Here is a 23544-nt window from a genome sequence, read left to right as displayed (position 1 = left end):
CCTTCTGTCCTCCAAAAAGCTGACTGGCTTAGTTTTACTTTCTCCATTCTACCGATGGATGATATTAAAACGCATAAGAACCCGTTCCAATTCTGAAAGTTAAATGGGGACAGACTACAGACTAGATGAAACTCGGTCTTCTGCAGCAAACTGACAGCTCTCTCCACTGCGTGATGCATTTATGGGCTGAACTGTGTTCTCCAGAGCATTCTATCCCTTAGAACCTATGAGTGTGACTGTATATGGAAACAAGGTCTTTGCATATATACAGTGTGACTGTATATGGAAACAAGGTCTTTGCAGATATACTTTGCAGATAAGATGAGGTCCTTAGGGTGACCCCAATCCCACATAACTGGTGTCCCTGTGAGAAGAGAAGAGGTGCATGTAGAGGCACATGGGGGGACACCATGTGACAACTGAAGCAGAGACCGGAGTGATACATCAATGCATCCACAAGCCAGGGAGCACCACGGATTGCTGGAAACACCAGAAGCTGAGAGAAAAACATGGGAGAGATGGTCCCCTAGAGCACTCAGAGAGAGCGCGGCCCCGCCAACACCTTCATTTCAGATGATGGGACTCCAGAGTTGGGAAGGAATGAACTCCTGCTGCTTTGAGCCACCCATTTGTTGTCATTTGTTACAGCGGCCCTCAGGCACCAGCCACCATGGCCACCTTGATTTGGGGGCAGAACCCACCAGAAACCCTCCTTACATGGCGGGTAGGGAAGGTCTAAGGATAACTTCATTCTTCTGACAACAGCCTGGTGTCACCATCCTGCCTGCACTTATTTCCAAGAGCCATCATAACACAGTACCACAGACTAGGAGGCTTCAACAATGGGAATTTATTTTCCACAATTCTGGGGGCCAGAAATCTGAAATCAAGGCACTGTCAGAGTTGGTCTTTCCTAAAGCCTCTCTCCTTGGCTTTTTTTTTTTTTTTTTAAGTTTATTCATTTATTTTGAGTGACGGAGAAAGAGCACAGAATCTAGGGTGGAGCAGAGAGGACAGAGAGAACCCCAAGCAGGCTCCATGTCATCAGCGCAGAGCCCAACACCGGGCTCAAACCCATAAACCATCAGATCGCGACCAGAGCTAAGATCAGAGTTGGACGCTTAACCGACTGAGCCACCCGAGCACCCCCTCCTTGTTTTTTAGATGGCCGTCTCGCCCCTGCCTTCACATGGCCTTCCCTCTGTGCCTGCCTGTGTCCTGATCTCTTCGTGAAAGGACATCTGTCATACTGGACTGAGGCCCACCCAAATTACCCCATTTTAACTTAATTACTTTTTAAAGATACTCCTCTCCAAATGAGGCATTGGGGGTAAGGATTTCAACACATACATTTGTGCAATTCAGTCCACAGTGCTATCTCCTATTTTCAATTCCTAAGGAGCCTCTTATGATGCCTGTGTTCATAGCCTGGCCCCTTAAGTAATCTGGGCCGGGGGCTCAGAACATAAGGATGGCCCCGCCAGACCTGTCCCAGGGTCCAACAGCCAGGACCACACGACACTTGGGCCTTCCCCGTCCTCACACATGTTCTAGTGGTTCTGAACCCTTTGCCTTGTTCATGCTTCACCGCTGCCTCTGCTCTCCTGGCTTCAGCTATCTTGACGAGAATTCAGTGATCTCTTGGGCTATGCTGATGGCTAGTGTTCTGGTTAAATCTCTTCTTAACACCCCAGGCCTTTGATTCCCTCACTGTGGCACAGCCTCCTCCTCATGGCTGACTCTCCTTTCAACCCTCTTGCTGCCCTAACCTTATAGTCAAAATTTAAAACAGAACTGATGGACACATTTTGAGATACATAAGATTATTAGAAACAGAGTAATGAGTTCGCCTAAATGGCTGTTTATTGCTTTCATAAAGCAAAGCATAATTTCAGTATTTTCTCCTCCTTATTGGTTTAGTAGCCAAAATTATAATCGACAAGTTGCCTGAAACTCTGAATGTTTTAATCATGTTTTTAAATAATTTTTAAATGTTTACTTATTTTTGAGAGAGAAAAAGAGCACAAGAGGGGGGAGGCGCAGTGAGAGAGGGAGACACAGAGTCCAAAGTAGGTTTCAGGCTCTGAGCTGTCAGCACAGAGTCCGATGTGGGGCTTGAACTGCGAGATCATGATCTGAGCCAAAGTCGGACGCTTAACTGATGGAGCCACCCCGGCAACCCTTAATCATTATTGTAATGCTGCCTCACAATAACACATCTTATTTGAAGAAAATAGAATAAACAATCCATGCTGCAGAGATGAAAACTTTAGGAGGGAATAAATTAAGGACAGAATGACGGCATCATGTGGGCTCTTCAGGCAGAGGGCAAGAAGGGCAGATCCATGACAGTGACGTCGGGAAAGAAATCTGAAAAAGTCAGTGGAGCAAACCTTGGGTCTTTCTGGTCAAAAGCATTCCAGCCAGAAGAAATGGCAAGTTCAAGTGTCCTGAGGTGGCCATATGCCCAGAACAGGTGAGGAAGAGGGTCAGGAATGAGGCCGGAAAGGGATGGGGCGGCCATGTGAGTTCTCTAAGGACTTGCGATTTTACTCAGCGTGGGAGCAGAATGTCCTGGAGAGTCTGGATGGAGGAGAGAACGATCAGACGCATGCTGCGGAAGGCCTACTCTGGTTGTCTGTGGAGACAGGCGGAAGGAAGGGCAGAGAGGGTGGGGGGAGCAGGGGCTGTCAGGGAGCTCTAGGCAGCAGAGGGTGCTGTCTCCAGGGATGGAGGTAGAGAAAGACAGGCTTTGCCATCCAACTTGAAAGTACAGACCACTTGGGCTGAGACAGAAGGGGGGCCGGGGAAGATGTGGAGGAACAACAGAGAGGGCCAAAGAGCCGGGGATGGAGACCAAGCAAGCTGCCCAGGAGGAGCAGCACGGCCCCGCGAAGCACCGGTCCTGGGCCAGAAACCAAAGCCTGAGGACTGAGCCTTGACCACAAGGAGGTCCTTGGTGGAAATGACAGTGGGACGGGGTTTTGAGAGGAGAGAATGGGAGAAGTGGAGGCCATACCAGAGAGCATGCCCTCAAGGAGCAGCTCAGTCTGGGGGAGCTAACGTGCTGGGGTGACTGTCCCCGAGCGGGTGCTGATCTTCGGGGAAGGAGAGGAGAGCGAGCCCTGGAGGCCGTACCCACGCTGCTGATGTTGCGGGCATGCAGGGGTCTGCGGGCAGCCCACCAAGTAAACCCTGAATCCTCCTGAAGACTGAGGATGGGGGCTTGTCCCAAAACAGGATTCCTCAAGTCCTTTCTCTGTTGATCTCCGCTGGTCCAAGTGACAGCCAGCTTTTATTTAAATCAACTATTTTTGCAAAGCCGGGGAAAAGCCTGCTTTAACCTGCCGTCTCCTCCTCCAGAATGTTGGATCCTTGATATCTGGGAAGAATTTGCTTCCGTGTAATTTCTAGAAGTGCAATAGGAACTATGTTGGCACAAACATCAATACTAATGGTTAACATCCTTGGTCTGGCTTTGATTCCAAGAGAAGATCAATAAAGCACGTGTATTCAGGCTCCTATTGCCTCCTGGACTGCTCCTGAGGAGACTTCTGTTGCCAGGTCCCAGGTCCTATGCATGACCTCCCGCGCACTCCAGGACTGGGGTCGGGGCCCTGCTGATTTCCGTTGAGAATCTGGCCCCTGACGCCCGTTCTCTAATCTCAGTCCTGCTACTGACAATCTCTGGTGTCTGGCGTGAAGCTCCCAACCTCCCTGCACTTTATTTACTAGTTTTTAAATGCTGAGCTGATAACAGCATATTGCAGAGCAAACTAATTTCAGCATTATGTTTGTCTCTGGGTAGATTATGTTCAGTAAAGATTAAATTCTAGACCAGCTCCCCTGCTACTCAGAACAGTTCTGGACTACTTTCCCCCAGTGCTTAATCAGAAGTATTCAAGAATTACAAACAAATGCTGCCGTTGGCCTTGATGAAACGATGCTAAGTTATGCTGCCTTAAAACTACCCAACATTTTCTCTTGCCCATGGTCTGGATTGACCAAATCACTGCTTTTCCTCCCTGGATTTTATGCTAAACTTTACTTAAATGTGGATTTACCTCACAGAGAAGAGCTGCCCAAAAAGACTCACAGTAAGAGAGATTAAAATAGAAAGCAGAGGAGTTACACTGTGGTTGTGTCTTAACTAAAATTAACTTGATTCACACACAGCTCTTCGGAAAGAGAGATTATACATAAAGATACGGAAAGAGAGATTATACATAAAGATACAATGACATGTGCACCGTGCTTGTAGCTGTCTATTCCAGCTCAGGGCCCACCTCCTTCAAATGTTTAACATCCCACTCCAACGGGAAGAAAATTCTCCTCCCTCCTGGTCTTCAGTCACATATTAGGAAAAGCACCCACTAGTCCCTTGTGTATTCGTTTGCTAGGGCTGCGTAACAAAACACCGCAGACTGGGTAGCCAAACAACAGTTCTGGAGGCTGGAAATCCAAGGTCAAGCTGTCAGCAGGTTTGGTTTCTGGTGAGGCTTCTCTTCTTGGCTTGCAGATGGCAGCCTTCTCACTGTGCCCTCACATGGCCTGTTCTCTGTGTGCATTTATTCCTGGTGTCTCTTCCTCTTTTGAGAGGGCATCAGTCAGATTGGATTAGGCCCCACTCTAACAGCCTCATTTAGACTTAATCTCCTCTTCAAAGACCATACTTCACATACTTTACATTCTGAGCTACCGCGGGTTGGACTTCAACACATACATTTTGGAGGGAAACAGTTTAGCCCTTTGCACATGTTTGAATATTAGTAGGTACCTGATGTGTCTCTCCTCACCTTGAGTGCAGGCTCCCTAGATGAAAGGCCCTGTTTTCAGATTCTGGGTACCCCCAGCAATCAGCTGTTTGATGGGCTTCCTGATCACTACTGAATGTTGTTCACATTTGTCCTGATGCAAATATACTTTGAAGGAGAAAAAATATCAGCCGCAGCAGCTCCATGTCAGCGACTGGACTAGATGATTTCCCAGATTCCTTACAAATCCCATGACTGTTCATGCCCCAGCACCCTCCGTGTGGCTTCCCGAACAACTGTCCTCTCTAGAGAGTTTTAGTCATTTGCTTAATATCTTATAGTCAGCCCTCCCAAGAGGTGCCAGTCTTAACTTTTGCTAATTCCCTATGCATTGCTTATTTTTACGTCTGCATCTGGCAGTCCCTGAGATCCTGACCTGACTGGGACCTGGAAGCTGAGGAAATGGGCTTGGGGCAGTGCAGTGGGTGGCCTCAAGTTGTCCAGCACCATCCTGACCCCAAGAGGATTCCAACCAAGTTTTTCCAGCTCCAAGGTCAATAACCTAGTACTCCTCATTATGCAAAAATAAGAACACCAAGGGCTTTATGTTTTATGGGCAGTAATTCATGTAATGAAGTGAGATCACAGTCTCTCTTATGAATGCTGATGAACCTTATAACAGCATATCTTTCAGTACCAAAAGGATCCAGCATGCTTCTTTTGTGGATTCATAAAATGCTCAAATGCTCAAACCATATGTTTAGTACAACTCCCAATGGATATATGCTTCCTTAAATGAAAACAGAGGAATTTTTCAACATCAGGTGGGAAAATAAGCATGGATATTGGGAGCAGTATTCTAAATGTAGCCTCGAGTCAGTTCCAGGGCAGTGGGGACGATACCAGCTTTATGGCCTGGTACCTCCCAGCCATCCTTCCCTAAACCATCACGTTCACCCGACATGTACAGGACAAATCAAACCCAGAGACGTGTGCATGTGAACATGGGCCTTGCTGGACACATTCTGTGTACAAGCATCACTTCTATAAAAGTAGGAAAGCCAGTGTAAGCATCAAGTAGGCTTTCAAATGAAATAATACATTCGACGTCTAAAACTTTGTTAAGCGTAATGCGTAGGGAGCCCTTGTGGCTTCCCTGGGGGAGATGAAGGTGAGGTCTTTGCCAAACACCAATGGGCACTGCCCATCCCACCATGGAAAGGGCTCTTCTGTCACGACTGCACAAGTGGAAACACCCGAGCTTGAACAGAAGGTGCATCTCTGCGTGGCTGAGGCCCTGCGACCATTACTGCCCATGCCAATCTCAGGACTGTGGGTCTGACAAACAAAAGGCCATGTCATTGGCTCGGTGTCTCTGGGGAGGCTGTAACGGTCTCCTTTTACTACTGGAGTCTGGCTTTCTAAAATGGATTTTGTTCATTTTTCCCCTCAGATGGAGAGAGCCGCACGTGGCACTTTATGAACGGGGCCTCCCAGCAAGTGTGTGCAGGACAACGGGAGAGGGGGTGGTGTGCGGTGTGAGCCTCCTGGTGCAGAACGGAGGCTGGGCTGGGGCGCACAATAACATCTGTGTGTGACCCAGCAGCCTGCAGACCGGCTCCCCGCGAGGGGACACGCATGCCAAGCAAGGACGAAGAGGACTTGTGCTCATCCTTTTTATCTTACACTTGCTGGTTGTTTGTGAGTGGGGGGCGGGGGAGGTGGGGAGATTAAAAATAAGCAAAAAAAAAAAAAAAACCCTTCCTTGCTTGTGTTCCATCTGGATTTTTTTTTCTCCTCATGCGTTGATTTCTAATTCTCCAAAGTATCTTCCCACCTTAATTTTCTGGCATTTTTATATACACATGCGTCCAGTACCCGTGCATGAAGTCAGAGATACTGGTTCGTCTTCCAGACTCCTTTGGGTTTGGCGCTGTGTGGAGATCCAAGATGAGATACATGAGTTCCCATCCCCTTCCCGTGAACATAATTTATGGACTTTTCCCTGTGCTCAGAGCACGTAGCTAAGTCCTACACCAGCAGCGATCGCAGCGCATTCTTAACAGCCTCCCTGGACAGTTTGCTAAATTCTTTCTGAGAGCCTCTCGCTGGCCCTTACAAAGATTAGCTAAAAAACAAACTGGAAGCTGGGAATCCAACTGTGTGAACAGAAAGTACGTTCCATTGCACAGAGAGAGGATCAAGGCTGTGGAATCACAGCTGGCGTCCTGGCTGTCCCAGGTGAAGACAGCCTCAGGCAAAAATCAGCTTTCCCAAACCCAAGCGCATCCTGGGTTCACTGGAGTTGTTTTGTTTACATTTTGTTTTAACAGGTACTAAAAGTTAAAGGTGGGAATCTGAACTATGTAATAATTTTTTTCTTCCCCACGTCATTTTACCTGGTCCAAGAAGACAAAAGAGAGGCCAGCAGCACTGCTAAGTAACACTTCAGTTCGTGACCTAAAAACTCTCTCCCAGCAAGCCTGGAATCCCACGTGTCGTTTTCATCATCTAGCACAATGACAAACAAGCCAAAACACCTCCAGGATGACAGAGGACTGCAGAGCAAAGGGACACGAGGAATTTGGTACGAACACACAAGGACCTGTTGACTTTTTAGCCTGAACTTAGAAAGTATGGAGTTAACCAGAATTTTGGTTTGTAAAACAAATAGCTACTTATAAAATCCTCTGTTCATGTGGTTCTCTGTTCTCCACACGGAGAATCCCAAACCGGTCCTTGGGATAACTTCTGGAGAACAACACTACTATGGGGGGAAAAAAGTCTCAGCCAAGAACTTTGGTGTCCCCAAGGGCCGGGGAAACCTGAACGTTTAAGACCTCAATGCCAGGGGCTAACTGTTCCCTGTTGGACTCCAGCCCCCCACCCCCACCCCCTCAGCCAGAAGAGGACAGTGTACTCACCAGTCATTAGGGTGTAGTAATTGGGGTAAGAGAGACTGGGAAAGTCTGGGGTCAAGTAATCCACTTTCACTCCCCTGCTCACAATCTCTTTGAAACCAGGCAAGGACTCCAGGGCCTCATCACTGATGTAGTCTGAGCGAAAACCATCCAGCAGAAACACCAGGAGCTTCCGGCCGGCTGAGGCTGGCTGCACCAGGCTGAGCGCGAGGAGCAGCAGGAGGGCCTTGAACTTGGCTGCCATGCTGCCGGGAGCCTGCACGCTCGGCTGGCACAGCCGTCCCCTTGCGGAGGCTGAGGATGGAGAATCTGTAGCTATTCTCTCTTCTAGGGGCTGGACCTTGACTGCTGGCCTTCCTGAGCCAAGTTCACTTTCAGAATTTAAAGGTACAGCACCCCCTTTTAAACATATCTATGCTCACCCTTTACTAGAAAGACCAGAGACGAACTCCTTTGGAGAAGCTGGGTCTCCAAACAACCCAGAATCAACACTGGGGGAGAGAGGGCAACCTTATTATTTTGGGTGAGAGTTCCAGAAATACAAGCACCCACAGAGAGGTAGAATTTTAGAAGATGACAGAAGTCAACGCTAACTTTGCAGCTGGGCTAACCAAAGGGTGGAACCAAGGGGAAGGGCAATCTTTTAATTCGCTGCTATCCCGCGTCTCTGCCCCATTTAGATTCTCCGACTGCCTTCTTCGCTTATAATTTAGGAGCACGCACTTCCTAGTTCAGTATATAAGCAAGAGATGATAAAATGTGTGAACTTTTCAGCAGTGCCTCTGTCATGCCAGCATTTAGAAACAAATTACCTGTCAGTGTCTCGGCTGCCTATCTCTTCCCTACGCGTCTATAAAACAGTGTTTGTAGTATTCTTCAAGTTGTTGGTGTTCAAACCCATATGCAGGAGGGGGTGGCTCTCAGCAGAGCTGCAGAACTAAAGAGAAAGCTCCAGAGTTGAACAACAAGGGGTCGCTGCTGTCACATCGGTCCCAGGTAGCACTGCCCCAAGACAGCAGCCATGAGATAGAGTGGGGGGTCCGGAGTCCACGGTGGAGAAGCAGATACAACCATGTGGGCTTCATGACAAGAAGGACTGGGCAGAGGAGGGACTTGGAAGCTGGCCAGGAGATCAGGGAAGGGCAGCAAGACACAGGTGGGCCGGGCACTCCACCCAGACTGCCAGGGTTGCCTGGGGTGGGTCTCTCACTTTACAGAAAATTAAATGGAAAGGCTTATAAAATGTGCACGGCCCATACAGATGCTAGCTCTTACCAGCATTATAACATCGCTCAGATTCTGCCACGAGGCCCAGGGCAAAGCTTTACAAGGACTGACGGCAGCCAGCACCAGCCACCCTGATCTCGGTCAATTATTTTTTTTAATTTTATTTTTGAGAGAGAGAGAGACAGAATGTGAGTGGGGGAGGGGCAGAGAGAGAAAGGGAGACACAGGATCTGCAGCAGGCTTCAGGCTCTGAGCTGTCAGCACAGAGCCTGACACGGGGCTTAAACTCACAGACCACGAGATCATGACCTGAGCTGAAGTCAGACACTCAACCGACTGAGCCACCCAGGTGTCCCTGATCTCGGTCAATTCTAAAACACCTCTCCCACCCCTGACCGCAGCCTGAGGCCTCTCTTCTCCTGTGCTGTTGCATGTAGAGTCACACCCATGCACGAGACCATTTCTAAACTGTGCAGCAAAAAAGGAAACACATAAGCCAAATTACCATTCCTGCTTTAGCGGACTTAAACAAGGCTTAGACTTCATTTTTCCAACAAAATTAATGATTTTCGCAAAAAAAAAAAAAAAAGAAAGAAAAATAGAGGAGCTTTTTCTTCATGTTTGTTAGTTTGAAAACTATCATTTCTTTGGGCTGTGGGTTATTATTGTTATTCTAAACAGAACAAAGAAAAAGGGAAGGGAAGGGAGGAAGAAAGGAAAATAAGGAAAGAGAGAAAGGAGACAGAGGAGGGAGGGAAGGTGGGCAGGCAGGAAAGAAGGAAGAAAGGAAGAGAAAAATGAAGGAGAGAGAAAAGAGAGGGGAAAGGTCCTGATGAGCTGGTGGGCTGCACAGGCACTGATCACACACAGTAAAGAGACTTTTGTCCTGTCAAAGGGTCCATGGAGGCAGCAGACACGGCTAGATGCGCTGTCAGCTCCTGAGCGGCTCCAGGGTTTCGGACTGTGCAGGGGGTGCCGTAGTGCAAGCCCACGTGATTTGCCTTAAGGTGGCCCCTGGGCTCACTTGGGGAAACGTTAAGGACTCCGAATTTTAAAGATGAATATAAATGGGGTATCCACACTCCTTGGCCACTGTTGGGAGGCACAGCCCAAAATATAGCTCCGAGTGTCCACAGATCCCCAGAGGGTCCCAAGGCTCTGGTGACAGCACGGTGAGGCATCTGGGTGGGGCACTGTAATGTGCCCTATGTTGTTTTACGATGATCTTACTGCTTTACAATCATGTTTAGACAGTTTCTCTAAAGTTCTAGGTCAATTAATTATAAGTAAGTATCCTTAATAAACATTCCCACATAGGAAGAAAGAAACATATGGATGGCATTCAAACCACGGAAATCCCAGCACTGCCTGCAGTAGGATTCCTCCTAGTCTTCTACATTCTGGCCTGGAAAAGTTTGGAAATAAAAGCTGGAAGCAAGAGACGAGAAAGTGTGGTTAATATTAACTGCCCCAAGTCTTGTGGTCCAAAGTCTTATGTGTCTGTTATCTGGATGAGATTACTGGGGGTGGTTATCAGCACCTAATACTGAAGAGAACTTCTTGGTACTTGTTTTTCAAAGACTGACAATGCTATATGCTCACTGTCCACAGGGGTTTAACACAGACTATACAGAAACATGAAAAATCTCCAGTCTGGAACCACCTTTGTGTTGACAGCTTTAAGCAGTTGCTAGTGACACGCATGAGCTCTCCGGAGTGTGCTGCCCGGATCTGTCAACACTCCAGTGCCTCGCCTCCACAGAGAAAGACAGGTGACGTGAAGAAAAGAGACCGAGGCCTACAGGAAGAAGACATGATTCCATGGCCTGGATTCTGGAATTAAGCACTGTGTGATTCTGGGGAAGGTGCCTTTCCACGCTTTAGTTTTCTCCTCTGAAAACTGACAGAAGTTTGAAGGTCCTTTCCACCTAAGGGTCTGAATAGACCCTTTTTCCAAAGGGGACAAACAGATGGCCAACAGGCGCATTAAAAGATGGTCAGTAGTCATGAATCACCAGAGGCATGTAAATCAAAACCACAGGGAGATATTGCCTCACACCTGTTAGAATGACTAGCATCAAAAAGATGAAAAATAACAAGTGTTGGTGAGGCTGTGGAGGAGGAAATGAAATCGCTGTCTCAAAGACACGACTGCACCCTCATGCTCGCTGCAGTAGCATTTAAAATAGCCGAGATACAGAAACAACTCAAGTGTCCATCAATGGATGAAAGGATGAAGAAGATGCGGTGTGTATATACACATAAATGTATACACACAATAGAATATTATTCAGCCATGAGAGAGAAGGAAATCCTGCCATTTGCAAAAACAGGGATGGACCCTGAGGGCATTATGCTAAGCAAAATAAGTCAGACAGGGAAAGACAAACAACTGTTATGTTCTAACTTATATGTGAAATCTAAAAAATACAAAATCACAGAAACGGAGAGTAGGATGGTGGTTGCTGGGGGCTGTGGGGTGGGGGAAATGGTGAGATGTTGGTCAAAGGGTACAAATTTCCAGTTATGAGATGAATAAGTTCCAGGATCTAATGTACGATATGGTGACCATAATTACTTATATACTTGAAAAGTTATTTTTTTAATGTTTTATTTATTTCTGAGAGAGAGACACACACACAGCATGAGCTGTGTGAGAGGAGGGTCAGACAGAGGGGGAGATACAGAATCTGAAACAGGCTCCAGGCTCTGAGCTAGCTGACAGCACAGAGACCAACGCGGGGCTCAAACCCATGAACCATGAGGTCATGACCTGAGTCGAAGTCGGACGGCCACCCAGGCGCCCCATATATACTTGAAAGTTATTAAGAGAGTACATCTTCAATGTTATCACCACACACACACAAACACACACACACACGGTTAATTATGTAAGGTGATAGAGGTGTTAACTAACCTTATTGTGGTAATCATTTTGTAATGTGGTAATCATATATATATATGATATATATGTGTATATATATTTATATGTTTTGAATCAGAGAGAGAAGAGAGTGTTCTGGAAAATATGACAGTTAAAGGTAAAAAGGAGGCAAAGGTGGTATTAAAGAAAGTGCATGACAATATTCTATTTGTTCCTACCAGAAAAGTAGTCTTTTTCCACTTTTTAAATGACAAAGTTCTCCAGGAACATACTCCCTCTACAAAAGGCAGATGACTAAGCAGGATGACATGAATACTAAGTGGAAGGTCTAGAAACCATTAGCCCGAGTCCTCAGCTCATGCTTCGGCACTATCTTGCTGTTTCAAGGTGAGGGTCAGGGACCCTCTCTTTATTCCTGTCAGAGCCACCTGTGAGAACCTCTATGGGCTTCGGACGGAGCCCCAGACTCATAGGTACAGTGGGAGGCGCCTGCCCTCACCTCTCCAGAGTACAGATAAGTGCTGAACCCAACCCACCAAAATCCCAGTCAGTAAGACCAGGTTAATATGTAGCTTTTAAGGCTCCTCGTTAGATTTTGGTCAAACTCCAGGCTTGGAAAACAATGCTGACAATGACAAGCAGCGATGGACCAATGGGAGCAAGGTCATGTCTGTATCAGGTTTGCAGTCTAGAAAGCAGGCTCTGGAAGCCACGTGGAGGCACTAACAGTGTGGGCAGAAGCAAGAATGACAATACCCTTAATATCAAGTTTTTAATATCAAGAACTCTAAACACATTAATTAAGACCTTTTGATAATTTTTAAGGTAGGTATTTATACCTCTGAGATACAAAGGAAATTAAGGTTCAGAGAAGCCTAATGTCAAGTAGCCTGAAGTGTCAGAATTGAAATTCAAGCTCAGGCCTCTTTTCTAGTCTTACATTTTGAGGGGAATACATTCAATTTTTGAAATTAGGAAGAAGAATCAAAGCCTGTGTGAAAGAAAAGAGAACAAAGCCTAAGTGTCTTTCATTTACCTTGATTAAACTGAGCGAATGAAACAGAAAATTACCACTATTAACACTAAGGAAATAAATGTCACAGGCAACATATACTCACGGAGGCTAAACTTAGGGGGAAAGTAAGGAAGTGTTCAAAAGAAGGAAGGATGGGGCGTGTCAAAGGGACCCAGGAGCCAACGTGAAAGGATTCCCAATGACCAAAGGCAGAACAATGTCAAGCATAAACTAAGCAATGCAATATTGGCATATTAACCTGCAGTATAAAGTAAACATACAAGTCCATTCCATACTGACATGTATAAATAAATAAATAAAACAAACAAATAAATAGGATGTATAACTAACTAAATAAACAAACAAGAGAGAAGTGACAAATATGCGTTACAAAGGAATTCCAAGTAATACATGTTGATTTCCTCACTCCAGGTGCTGGAACTTGATCAAAGTCAGGCCAGACTTAGAGACTCACTTCCAAAGAACAGAGTAGGAAAAGGGGAATAATAACTGCGATGGAGAAATCTACCAGACAGGACATTACCCAAAGTGATGAAGGTTAACATTACCAGTCAAACCGTGTGGACGTCAGGTACCCCTGTCATCTCATAAGATCTGATAATACCACTTTGCTCTGTGGTATTCCTTCCAAAAATCCAAAGCCTCGGTCTCATCACAAGCAAAACACCAGACAAACCCAGATTACAGGATAATTGTCAAGTACTCCTTAAGAATGTCAAGGTCATGAAGGAAAGGAAGGTTTCCTTTCCTGCATCTCAAATACACGCAGGCCACTACCAGTCAGTCTACGCTGACTCTGCATCTTGGCATGGTTAACAAGTCTAAGTCTCCTCATTGAAACAGGCAAAAAAGAGTTTCTGTAGTATCCAAAGATTTGTTTGACTGGTTCCAATAAGAGAAAGCTTATAACCCTGCAACCAAAAAAGTGTGTTAAGAGAAATCACGGTGCTGTGCTACACTAGGGTGCGGACGCTGGTGTGATAACCCACCGAGCCCTAGAGAAGCTCTCATGCGTCCGTTTGTACAAGGATGTAGGCACACGGATGTTTCTTGCAGCGGTGTTTGTAATGACAAAAAATCAGAAACCATCTAAATGCCCACTGGCGAGGGAAGGAGTAAGTGATGTCAATACTCGTATAACAGAACACTCCACAGCTGTTCAACAGAGTGAGCCCATCTGCAATTCTGCTTTCCAACGTGTGTTAGCTGCAGTCACCCAGGCTTGGGATGCGGATGATCCCCCTTCTGACGGTGTCAGGAGGTCAGTGGTCGCCTAGCCTAAAGCTGTACACAACGCCCACATCACTCACCGCACTTCATCCCACCATGCAGCATCCTGCTACCGCCAGCATCACAGGAAGGAGGGTGAGTACAGAACAAGAAGATATTCTGAGAAAGAGAGGCCATATTCACCTATGCTTTTGTTATAGCGTATCGTTGTTCTATTTCATTATTAGTTATTGCCCTTAATCTCTCACTATGCTTAATTATAACAGAGGTGTGTATGTATGGGATAGAACTTAGTATACATAGGGCTCAGTGTTGTCTGTGGCTGATTCTGGAACATATCTGTGGCAGGTAAGGGAGATGACTGTAGACTTAAACGTCTAGTTGTTGGGTAGAGCTCAACAACAATGTTGAAAGGGAAAAGCAAACTGCATGTGGGTACAAACAGTATAAAATACTGACATTAAGACATGCAGCACAATATATAATAGCACCAATACCAGAGGAATTAGAAACACCAAACTCAGGACTGAGGTTTCCTCTGGAAAGGAGACCTCGAGGAGAATGAAATTGGAGAGCGGTACAATGGGGGTTCTGACTTGGCCTGTGATGTTCTATTTATTTAAAAAACAAACCAAAAAACAAAACAAAACAAAAAACCCTGAGGTGTATATATTTGTGACAAAATGCTACAGTTTCACAAACCCGAGGGTTGGTACATGGCGTTTATATTATGCTCTTGGATTTTCTGTAGGCTAGAAACATAACTTTTGGAAAAAAAAAAAAAATCAGCAGGTCTTAGTGATTAATTGAACGTGTGGGTGGTAGAGGAGAGGGAAGGGTCCTGGATGAATCCCAAGGTTCTGCCTGAGATGACAGAGTGGTACCATTTGTCAAGATCCGTACTGTAGGAGAACTGCCATCTTTAAGCAATCACCTCGTCATATAAATCAGAAAAAAAAGAGAAAAGTTAACCTAATTCAAACCATGATCCAAGGTAACAAAGGAACTTTATCTTCAAAATAGGACTAGGGAAGTGATCTCAGCACACCCGTCAAGAATGAGCAATTCTGAGTCCTGGCTCAAATACTCTTGTACAAATGACCTAATGTTCCCTCTTTACGTCTTTGCTGGATAAACAGAAATCATCATGTATGCAGAGGGAAGTAAAATGAACCATTTAATAATTATGCAACAGTCAAATGTAAAAACTCACTTAAAACCAATTGAAACTGCTCAGTGTTTTTTTTTTTTTTAAAGAAAACTGGAAAAATGGTTAGTCATGGCAATAAGTGTCTTTGAGTTTACATTAACTATGTGGAATATGAAGGGACAATGCAGTAGCGTGTAACTGAAAATGCCTTGACAAAAAGTTGCCACATCTTGGCTGTGGCCAGATGGGAAGAACTGCTTTGGAAAAAGGAATTAGAAGCACAGAATTCTAGGGCTGTAAACATGGAAGGGGCTGCAGAAATAATCCAACTGTAATCTCCTCATTTTGGAGAAGAAAGGGCTGAGTGTCAACTAGGTAATGGGACTTGGTCTACAGGAATGCCAAGCTAACTAATGGCAGAGTTATCTCCCATATTAATGCTTTTTTACATTTCACTTTTATTTATTCTGTGTCTCCTTCCACTCCACTCCTTTCTGTTTATTTGTCTGTCATATATTTATTGCCTGCTTTTACTGGGTCAGGTCCACAGTCCCTTATTTGAAACCCTTGGAGCCAGCTATATTTTGAAATTGAGGTGTTTTTCTCATTTGAAAAGGTAACATGGTGCATATAGAGCATGTTATATAAATACCTGCAGCATTTCCGGCATCACTCAATAACCAAGTCTGTTAACATTTCTATAGAAAAATGTAGGGGTGCCTGGGTAGCTCAGTCAGTTGCACGGCTGACTCTTGGTTTCGGCTCATGTCATGATCTCAGGGTTGTGGGATTGAACCTCAGGTCAGGCTCCTCACTAAGTGGAGCCTGCTTAAGACTCTCTCTCTCCCGTTGCCCCCCTTTCTCACTCATACTTTCTTCCCGACCAAAAGTAAAAAAGAAAAAAAGAAAAATGTATGAACATTCATGCTAAGTGGAATAAATGCATAAAAACCCTTAGTAGTTTCACATTGTATCAAGGTGAGTATAATCTACCAAATTCAGGTTAAGATCAGGATTTTCCCCAAGTAAAGTTATCAATACCTTTAAGTTTTCAGAACTTTATAAACTCCAGAAATATGGGTAGGGACATAAACTTGATGTTTTGGAGACAACTCTAAATGTTACTAGGTAAGGATATATTCTTTGCCCTTAGTCCACAGGGCTTGGTGATGCCTTGTCAGTGTAGAGCATTGTTAGAAAGAGAGAGGACAGGCCATCCCTACGTCCTAATAAAATACTCAATGCCATGAGAAGCTGCAGAAGGTAAAAATGCCTAGAAATAAGCACGAGGGAGGCATGAGGTGCTAATGTGGACAACCACAAACAAGTATGTGACTGTCAATTAGGATATAATCACCAACTACCTTCGCTTACCTTTGCTCTGCAGGATATCGGTTTAAATCTCAGCAAAAGACATTTCTCCTCTCTTGGACGGACCACGCTCCTTCTAAGAATCCTCTTCTACACAGCTTTGCCCAGTCCCTAGCTCCTACTGGAGGGGAGCGTTTATGTCAGCCATTTTTGTGTCCGCTGACTCTGTCCTGTGACCTAACCACAGCTGACTGGTCAAGGGTGGGCCCTTGACTCAAGGGCAGCTAATCTAACAGCTTGTATAGGACTCATGGAATACTTTGAACATAACCATAAGTTTCCTTCCTCTGGAACTATCGGTTGGATCAGTGTCAGTGACATGTAAGCTGAAGCCATGAAGAAGAAACCATAAATAAGCAGAGGAATCAAGGTGGTAGAGAGGGGCAAACGAAGAGAGAGAAGCAGAAATAGATGTGGAATATACCGTACGTTCAGAAAAGAGAAGATGTCTCCAGTCCTACTTCTGCCTTGGATCCTTACCAGCTTCATTTCTAGTCCACAGTCTCCTTCCAATAAACCCCGTTCTCATAAGGGGATCTGAGTGGGACTCTGATCTTTGTACCAACAACCACCACTAAGGCTACTAGCTGCCAAGTAACACAAAGTACCTCTTTCCAATCCAGCGTCTGACAAGTGTGGTCCAGAAAGAAGTTTCCAGTTTCCTTCCTTGAGAAATGTTATTTTTTACCTAAATTCTAGTTAGTTAACATGCAGTGCAGTACTGGCTTCAGGAGTAGAATTCAGCGATTCATCACTTACATACAACACCCAGTGCTCATCACTCATCAAGTCCATCCCACACCTGCCTCCTTCTATCAACCATCAGTGTGTGCTCTATCATTAAGAGTCTCCTGGGGCGTCTGGGAGGCTCAGTTGGTTAAGCATCCAACTCTTGATCCCAGCCTAAGTCTTGATCTCAGGGTCATGAGTTCAAGCCCCTCGTTGGGCTCTGTACTGGGCATGAAGCCTGCTTTAAATAAATAATTTCTTACAGCTTGTTTCCCTCTCTTTTTCCCTTTCCCATATATTCATCTATTTTGTTTCCTAAATTCATCATATGAGTGAAATCATATGGTATTTGTCTTTCTCTGACTTATTTTACTTAGCATGATACACTCTAGCTCCATCCACCTTATTGCAAATGGCAAGATTTCATTCTTTTTGATGGTGGAGTAATATTTCATTGTGTATATATACTTCTTACATTCACCAGTTGATGGCCACTTGGGCTCTTTCCATAGTTTGGCTATTGATAATGCTGCTATAAACATCAGGGTACATGTGTCTGTCTGAATCTGTATTTTGCATTCTTTGGGTAAATACCTAGTAGTGCAATTGTTGGATCATAGGGCAGTTCTGTGTTTGACTTTTTGAGAAATTCCTTGAGAAATTTTAAAGAATGTTAATTAAGTACCTGCCTGAACCAGTTCAAGTGGGGCTGGAAATGGCCCAGATCACCTAAGGGGTGCTCTCTAGGCTTATGTTTATCCAGTCAGAAGGTCCTGTGCTTGGTTTGATCCAAGCTCTCCCCCTATTGCAAGGGGGTGACCCACAATGTCTAGCTCTTGGGAGCCCCTTTTCTGAAGATATACATGATTGAAGGAATTTGCATCTGTGCGTTTATTAGATCTTATTAAAAAAAGAGTCTAACAGAACCAAATGCTATCATTATGAAAAATTTGTGCAGCACTCCTTTATGTTACATAAGAGTTAGACCTACATTTCACAGAGACTGGATATTCCAAGTTAATGTATGCCACTTGCAATAGAAGTTGAATTTTAAATTTGGTTATAGAAGTTAAGTAGAACTTATTTTTAAATTTTTATATTTTTTAAATGTTTTTTGTATTTATTTTTGAGAGAGACAGAGTATGAGCAAGGGAAGAGCAGAGAGAGGGAAGCACAGAATCTGAAACAGGCTCTAGGCTCTGAGCTGTCAGCACAGAGCCTGACATGGGGCTCGAACTCATGAACCATGAGATCATGGCCTGAGCCGAAGTTGGATCCTCAACTGACTGAGCCACCCAGGTGTCCCGAAATAAGCACAACTTTTAAAGAACCTGATGGACTGTCCTTTCTAGGAATATGATGAACTATATACCAAGACTGACCTGCTTGATGAAAACAATTAAAACAAAAATGAAGTGATTTCTTAAAAAAGCATTAATCAAAAACAAAGTGACTTCTTTAAAATGCATTAATAATATCACAAGAAAGAAAAGCATCACTGGGGCCCAAAACCAAGTGAACACAAGAAGGCAGACTGGTCAGAATGCAAAATTAGCTCTGGACGTCTGCTTTTTAAAGCGTCACTCCCAGCAGGGAACAAGAGACAAATCCTAGGCCAGATAAAGATGAAGGGAGTCTAACAGAATCATAAAGATGGGAGTCTAAGCAGATGAAAGACCATCATTAAAAACAAACAAACAAACAAAAAACCCTATCACCACCACTCTGAGAAAACAAGAAAGGAAAACTGCTTTTCTTGAAATTCTGGTGGGTGAAAACTCCATAATTCTTAATGACAATCTAGCCCCCATATGAGTTTGTGTCCCAATTCACACTATTTGTGGAGTCAAGTAACCGCCAGGCAAAGAATGTAGCTTCAAATTACCCCAAGCTGAGAGTCCACACAGGTACCTGGAATTAGTAAATAAATGCTAGTCCTCCCTGAAGAAATTCACCTTGAATTTGAAATCCCAGGAATTCCCACCTATGAAGTTCCAGGAATAGAATGTAAACACATCACTTGTGTGTACATGCGCGTGTGCGCGCGCACACACACACACACACACACACACACACACACAAGGAAACCAGGCATTTGGCTAAAGGGCAGCAGAAACAAAAAACAGAAGAATCAGATATTGGAATTATCAGCTACACAATATAAAATAAACACACTTGACATGCTTAAGAAATAAAAGAGAGGATGAAAAATAGGAGTAGGAAGTAAGAAAAGATTTACAACAGAAACAGATATGAAAAAGAACCAAATAGAAATTCCACAACTGAAACATAAAATAAACAAAATTCCAAACTTAGCGGAAGTTTTAATGAAAGATTAGACAAAGCTGAATAAAGCACTAATGAACTGGAAAAGAGAGCTGAAAAAAATATTCAAAATGCAGCACAGAAAGAAGAAAAGAAAGAAAATATGAAAGAATGCTTAGGAGACTTGGAAGAAACCAAACATTTAAGCAGAATTCCTAAGGTCAAGGAGGAAATGGGACAGGCTTTTGAAGAGATAACTGTGGCAACTTTCCCAGAAGTGACAACAACTGTCAACAGCCTTTTTTTTTTTTTTTTTAACATTTGTCTATTTTTGAGAGAGAGAGAGACAGACCAACAGACAGAGCATGAGCAGGGGTAGAGAGAGGGAGACACAGAACCCAAACAGCTCCAGGCTCTGAACTGTCAGCACAGAGCCCGACATGGGGCTCGAACTCATGGACCAGGAGATCATGACCTGAGCCGAAGTCGGATGCTTAACCAAATGAGCCACCAGGCGCCCCTATCAACAGCCTTCTGATTCAGGACGCCAAATAAGTTCCAAATAGGTAAATAAAAAGCAATACTTAAGGATAAATCCGAGGGCATTACGCTAAATGAAATAAACCAGACATAGAAGGACAAATACTGCATGATCTCACTTACATATGGAATCTAAAAATAGTTAAATTCATAAAAGCAAAGTGTAGAATAGGGGTTGCTGGAGACTAAAAGGGAGGGGAAAATGGGGAGATGTTGGTCAAAGGGAAGAAACTTTAGTTACACAGGATGAATGAAGTTTAAATATCTAATGTAGAGCACAGTGACTGTAGTTACTAATACTGTATCATATACCTGTAATTTGTTAAGAGAATAGATCTTAAGTGTTTTCACCATACAACAAAATAATGATTATTATGCAGTGTGATGGATAAGTTAACCAGCTTGATTGTGGTAATCAATTCACAATGTTCACCCATGTCAAAACATCACATTGTACACCTTAAATACACACAGTTTTTGTCAATTATACCTCAGTGAAGCCAAGGGCAGAAAAAAGTAATATACATCTAGGCAGATCATAGTGAAGTTACAGAGCACCAAAGACATGGTAAAAAGCAGACATGGGAAAAGGGAAAGATTACCCAATAAAACAGAAATACAGAATACGGAATAAGGAATTACTTCTTAACAGCAACAGAAGCCAGAAGACAATGGAGCAGTATCGTTGAGGTGCTAAATAAAAAAATAATGATCAACCTAGAATCAGGGGAAATAACTTTCAATAATGAGAGCAAAATAAAAGTATTTTCAGACAAGTAAAGACAGAGTTTTTCTCACAGACTCTCATCAAAGGAAACTCTAAAGGATGTGCTTTAGACATGAGGCAAGTTGTCCAATTAGGTTTAAGATGCAAGAAGGAATGAAAAATAAAGGAAATAATGAATACGTGCCTAAGTCAAAAGAATTTGGTAGAGAAAACAGCACTGATAGTATTGATCTCATGGGGTCAAAATTAGAAATAAACTCAACAATTTTTTAAAAAATTGAAGAAGACCTAAGGTCATGCTTTTGGTTCCCTTTTTTAAAAAAATATTTTTTAAGTTTATTTATTCATTTTGAGAGAGAGAGAGAGACAGTACGAAGGGGCGAGGGGCAGAGAAGGAATCCTAAGCAGACTCCATGCTGCCAGCACTGATTCTGATGCGGGGCTCGAACTCACAAACCATGAGATCATCATCTGAGCTGAAACCAAGAGTTGGACACTTAACTGACTGAGCCACGGCAGGCACCTCTATTGGTTTACTTTTCAACTGAATGTGTCATATTAAATTTTTTAAGTATGCATTTAAAATATATGAATGTAAACTAATGAGAAAGAGGGAAAGGTGAGGAAAAATAACCATCCAAAACAAGAAAAGGTAAATAAAACAAAAGAAAATGTTAAACCATAGGAACATCACGGGCAAGAAAACATGGTGACAGAAACAAATCCAGGTTGACTATTACTTACAACCAATACTAGGACTAAATTCTCCCCTTTAAAAGCAAAGATTATGAAGTTGGATTTTAAAAACATAACTATATGCCATCCTGATGAGGTCCCAATAGTTCATTTTTGCTTTTGTTTCCCTTGCCTCCAGGGATATGTCCAGTACAGAGTTGCTCTGGCCAAGGTCAAAGAGGTTGCTGCCTGTGTTCTCTTCTAGGATTTTGATGGTTTCCTGTCTTACATTTAGGTTTTTCATCCATCTTGAATTTATGTGTGTGTGGTATAAGAAAGTGGGCCAATTTCATTCTTCTGCATGTTACTGTCGAGTTTTCCCAACACCATTTGATAAAGAGACTGTCTTTTTTCCATTGGATATTCTTTCCTGCTTTGTCGAAAATTAGATGGCCATACATTTATGGGTCCATTTCTGAGTTCTCTATTCTGCTCCACTGGCCTATGGGTCTGTTTTTGTGCCAGTACCATACTGTCTTGATGACTACAGCTTTGTAACATAGCTTGAAATCCTTCGGCACAGTGAAGGAAACAATCAACAAAACTAAAAGGCAACCAATGCAATGGGAGAAGATGTATGAGAATGACCTATCAGATAAGGAATTCGTATCCAAAATCTATAAAGAACTTATCAAATTCAACACCCAAAAAACCAATAATCCAGTGAAGAAATGGGCAGAAGACATGAACAGATACTTTTTCAAAGAAGACCTCCAGATCACTAACAGACACATGAAAAAATGCTCAACGTCACTCACCATCAGGGAAATACAAACCAAAACCACAATGAGATACTGCCTCACACCCATCAGAATGGCTAAAATTAACAATTTAGGAAACAACAGATGTTGGCGAGGATGCGGAGAAAGGGCAATACTTTTGGTGGGAATTGGTGGGAATGCAAACTGATACGGTCACTCTGGAAAACAGTTTGTGGAGTTTTCTCCAAAAGTTAAAAATAGAACTACTCTATGACACAATTGCACTACTAGGTAATTATCCAAAGGATATAAAAATGCTGATTCAAAGGGGCACGTGTACCCCAATGTTTATATTAGCACTATCAACAATAGCCAAAGTATGGAAACAGCCCAAATGTCCATCGACTGATGAATGGATAAAGAAGATGTAGTATAGACACACAATGGAATATCACTTGGTGATCATAAAGAATGAAATCTTGCTATTTGCAACAATGTGGATGGAACTAGACTGTGTTGTGCTAAGTGAAATAAGTTAGTGAAAGACAAATATTGTATGATTCCACTCATATGTGGAATTTAAGAAACAAAATAGATGAACATAGGGGAAGGGAAGGATAATTAAGATAAACACAGAGAGGAAGACAGATCATAAGAGACTTTTTTTTTTTTAAGTTTATTTATTTATTTTGAGACAGACAGAGCAAGCAGGGGAGGGGCAGAGAGAGAGGGAGAGAGAGAATCCCAAACAGGTTCCACACTGCCAGCGTGGAGCCTGATGTGGGCCTCGAACCCATGAAGCATGAAATCACAATCTGAAATCAAGAGTCAGATGCTTAACTAACTGAGCCACCCAGGCACCCCATAAGAGACTCTTAAATACAGAGAACAAAGTGAAGTTTGCTGGAGGGGCTGGTGGGTGGATGGATGGGCTAAATGGGTAACAGGCATTAAGGACGGCACTTGTTGGGATAAACACTGGGTGTTATATTTAAGTGATGAATCACTGAATTCTCCTCCTGAAACCAATACTGCACTACATGTTAACTAACTTGAATTTAAATAAATAAATACATAAACATATGAATAAATAACTATAGGCCAGTTATATCATTTAAAATAGAAGGCTACAGTAATGTTGAAAATTTAAAAGTAGTACAAAGATTCTAAACAAAAGTGAACAGATGTGGCATTATTAAAACCAGACAAAATAGAGTTTAAGGAAAAATCACAACTAGAGTGAAGAGAAGCTGCATGATAAAAAAGGTTAGTTT

The 23544-nt window shown here is 43.5% G+C and overlaps 1 protein-coding gene across 2 annotated transcripts in view; it reads right to left on the bottom strand.

The window, feature by feature from the left end:
• ENPP6 (ectonucleotide pyrophosphatase/phosphodiesterase 6) overlaps positions 1-23544 on the bottom strand; it is a 154674-nt gene that overhangs the window by 109386 nt on the left and 21744 nt on the right. The window contains exon 1 of one of the 2 annotated variants that reach the window (XM_039253849.1): positions 7679-7931. The exons of the other annotated variant lie outside the window; for it this stretch is intronic. Coding sequence (XP_039109780.1) covers positions 7679-7919 — 241 coding nt within the window. The 5' untranslated portion in view covers positions 7920-7931. Of the gene's footprint in view, positions 1-7678; positions 7932-23544 lie in introns of those variants that run through there. 2 annotated transcript variants of the gene reach the window in all.

The sequence above is a fragment of the Hyaena hyaena genome, unplaced genomic scaffold (assembly GCF_003009895.1).
Source record: "Hyaena hyaena isolate Hyena2069 unplaced genomic scaffold, ASM300989v1 scaffold_467, whole genome shotgun sequence".
Classification (NCBI taxonomy): domain Eukaryota; kingdom Metazoa; phylum Chordata; class Mammalia; order Carnivora; family Hyaenidae; genus Hyaena; species Hyaena hyaena.
This window is presented reverse-complemented; position numbering and strand designations above follow the sequence as displayed.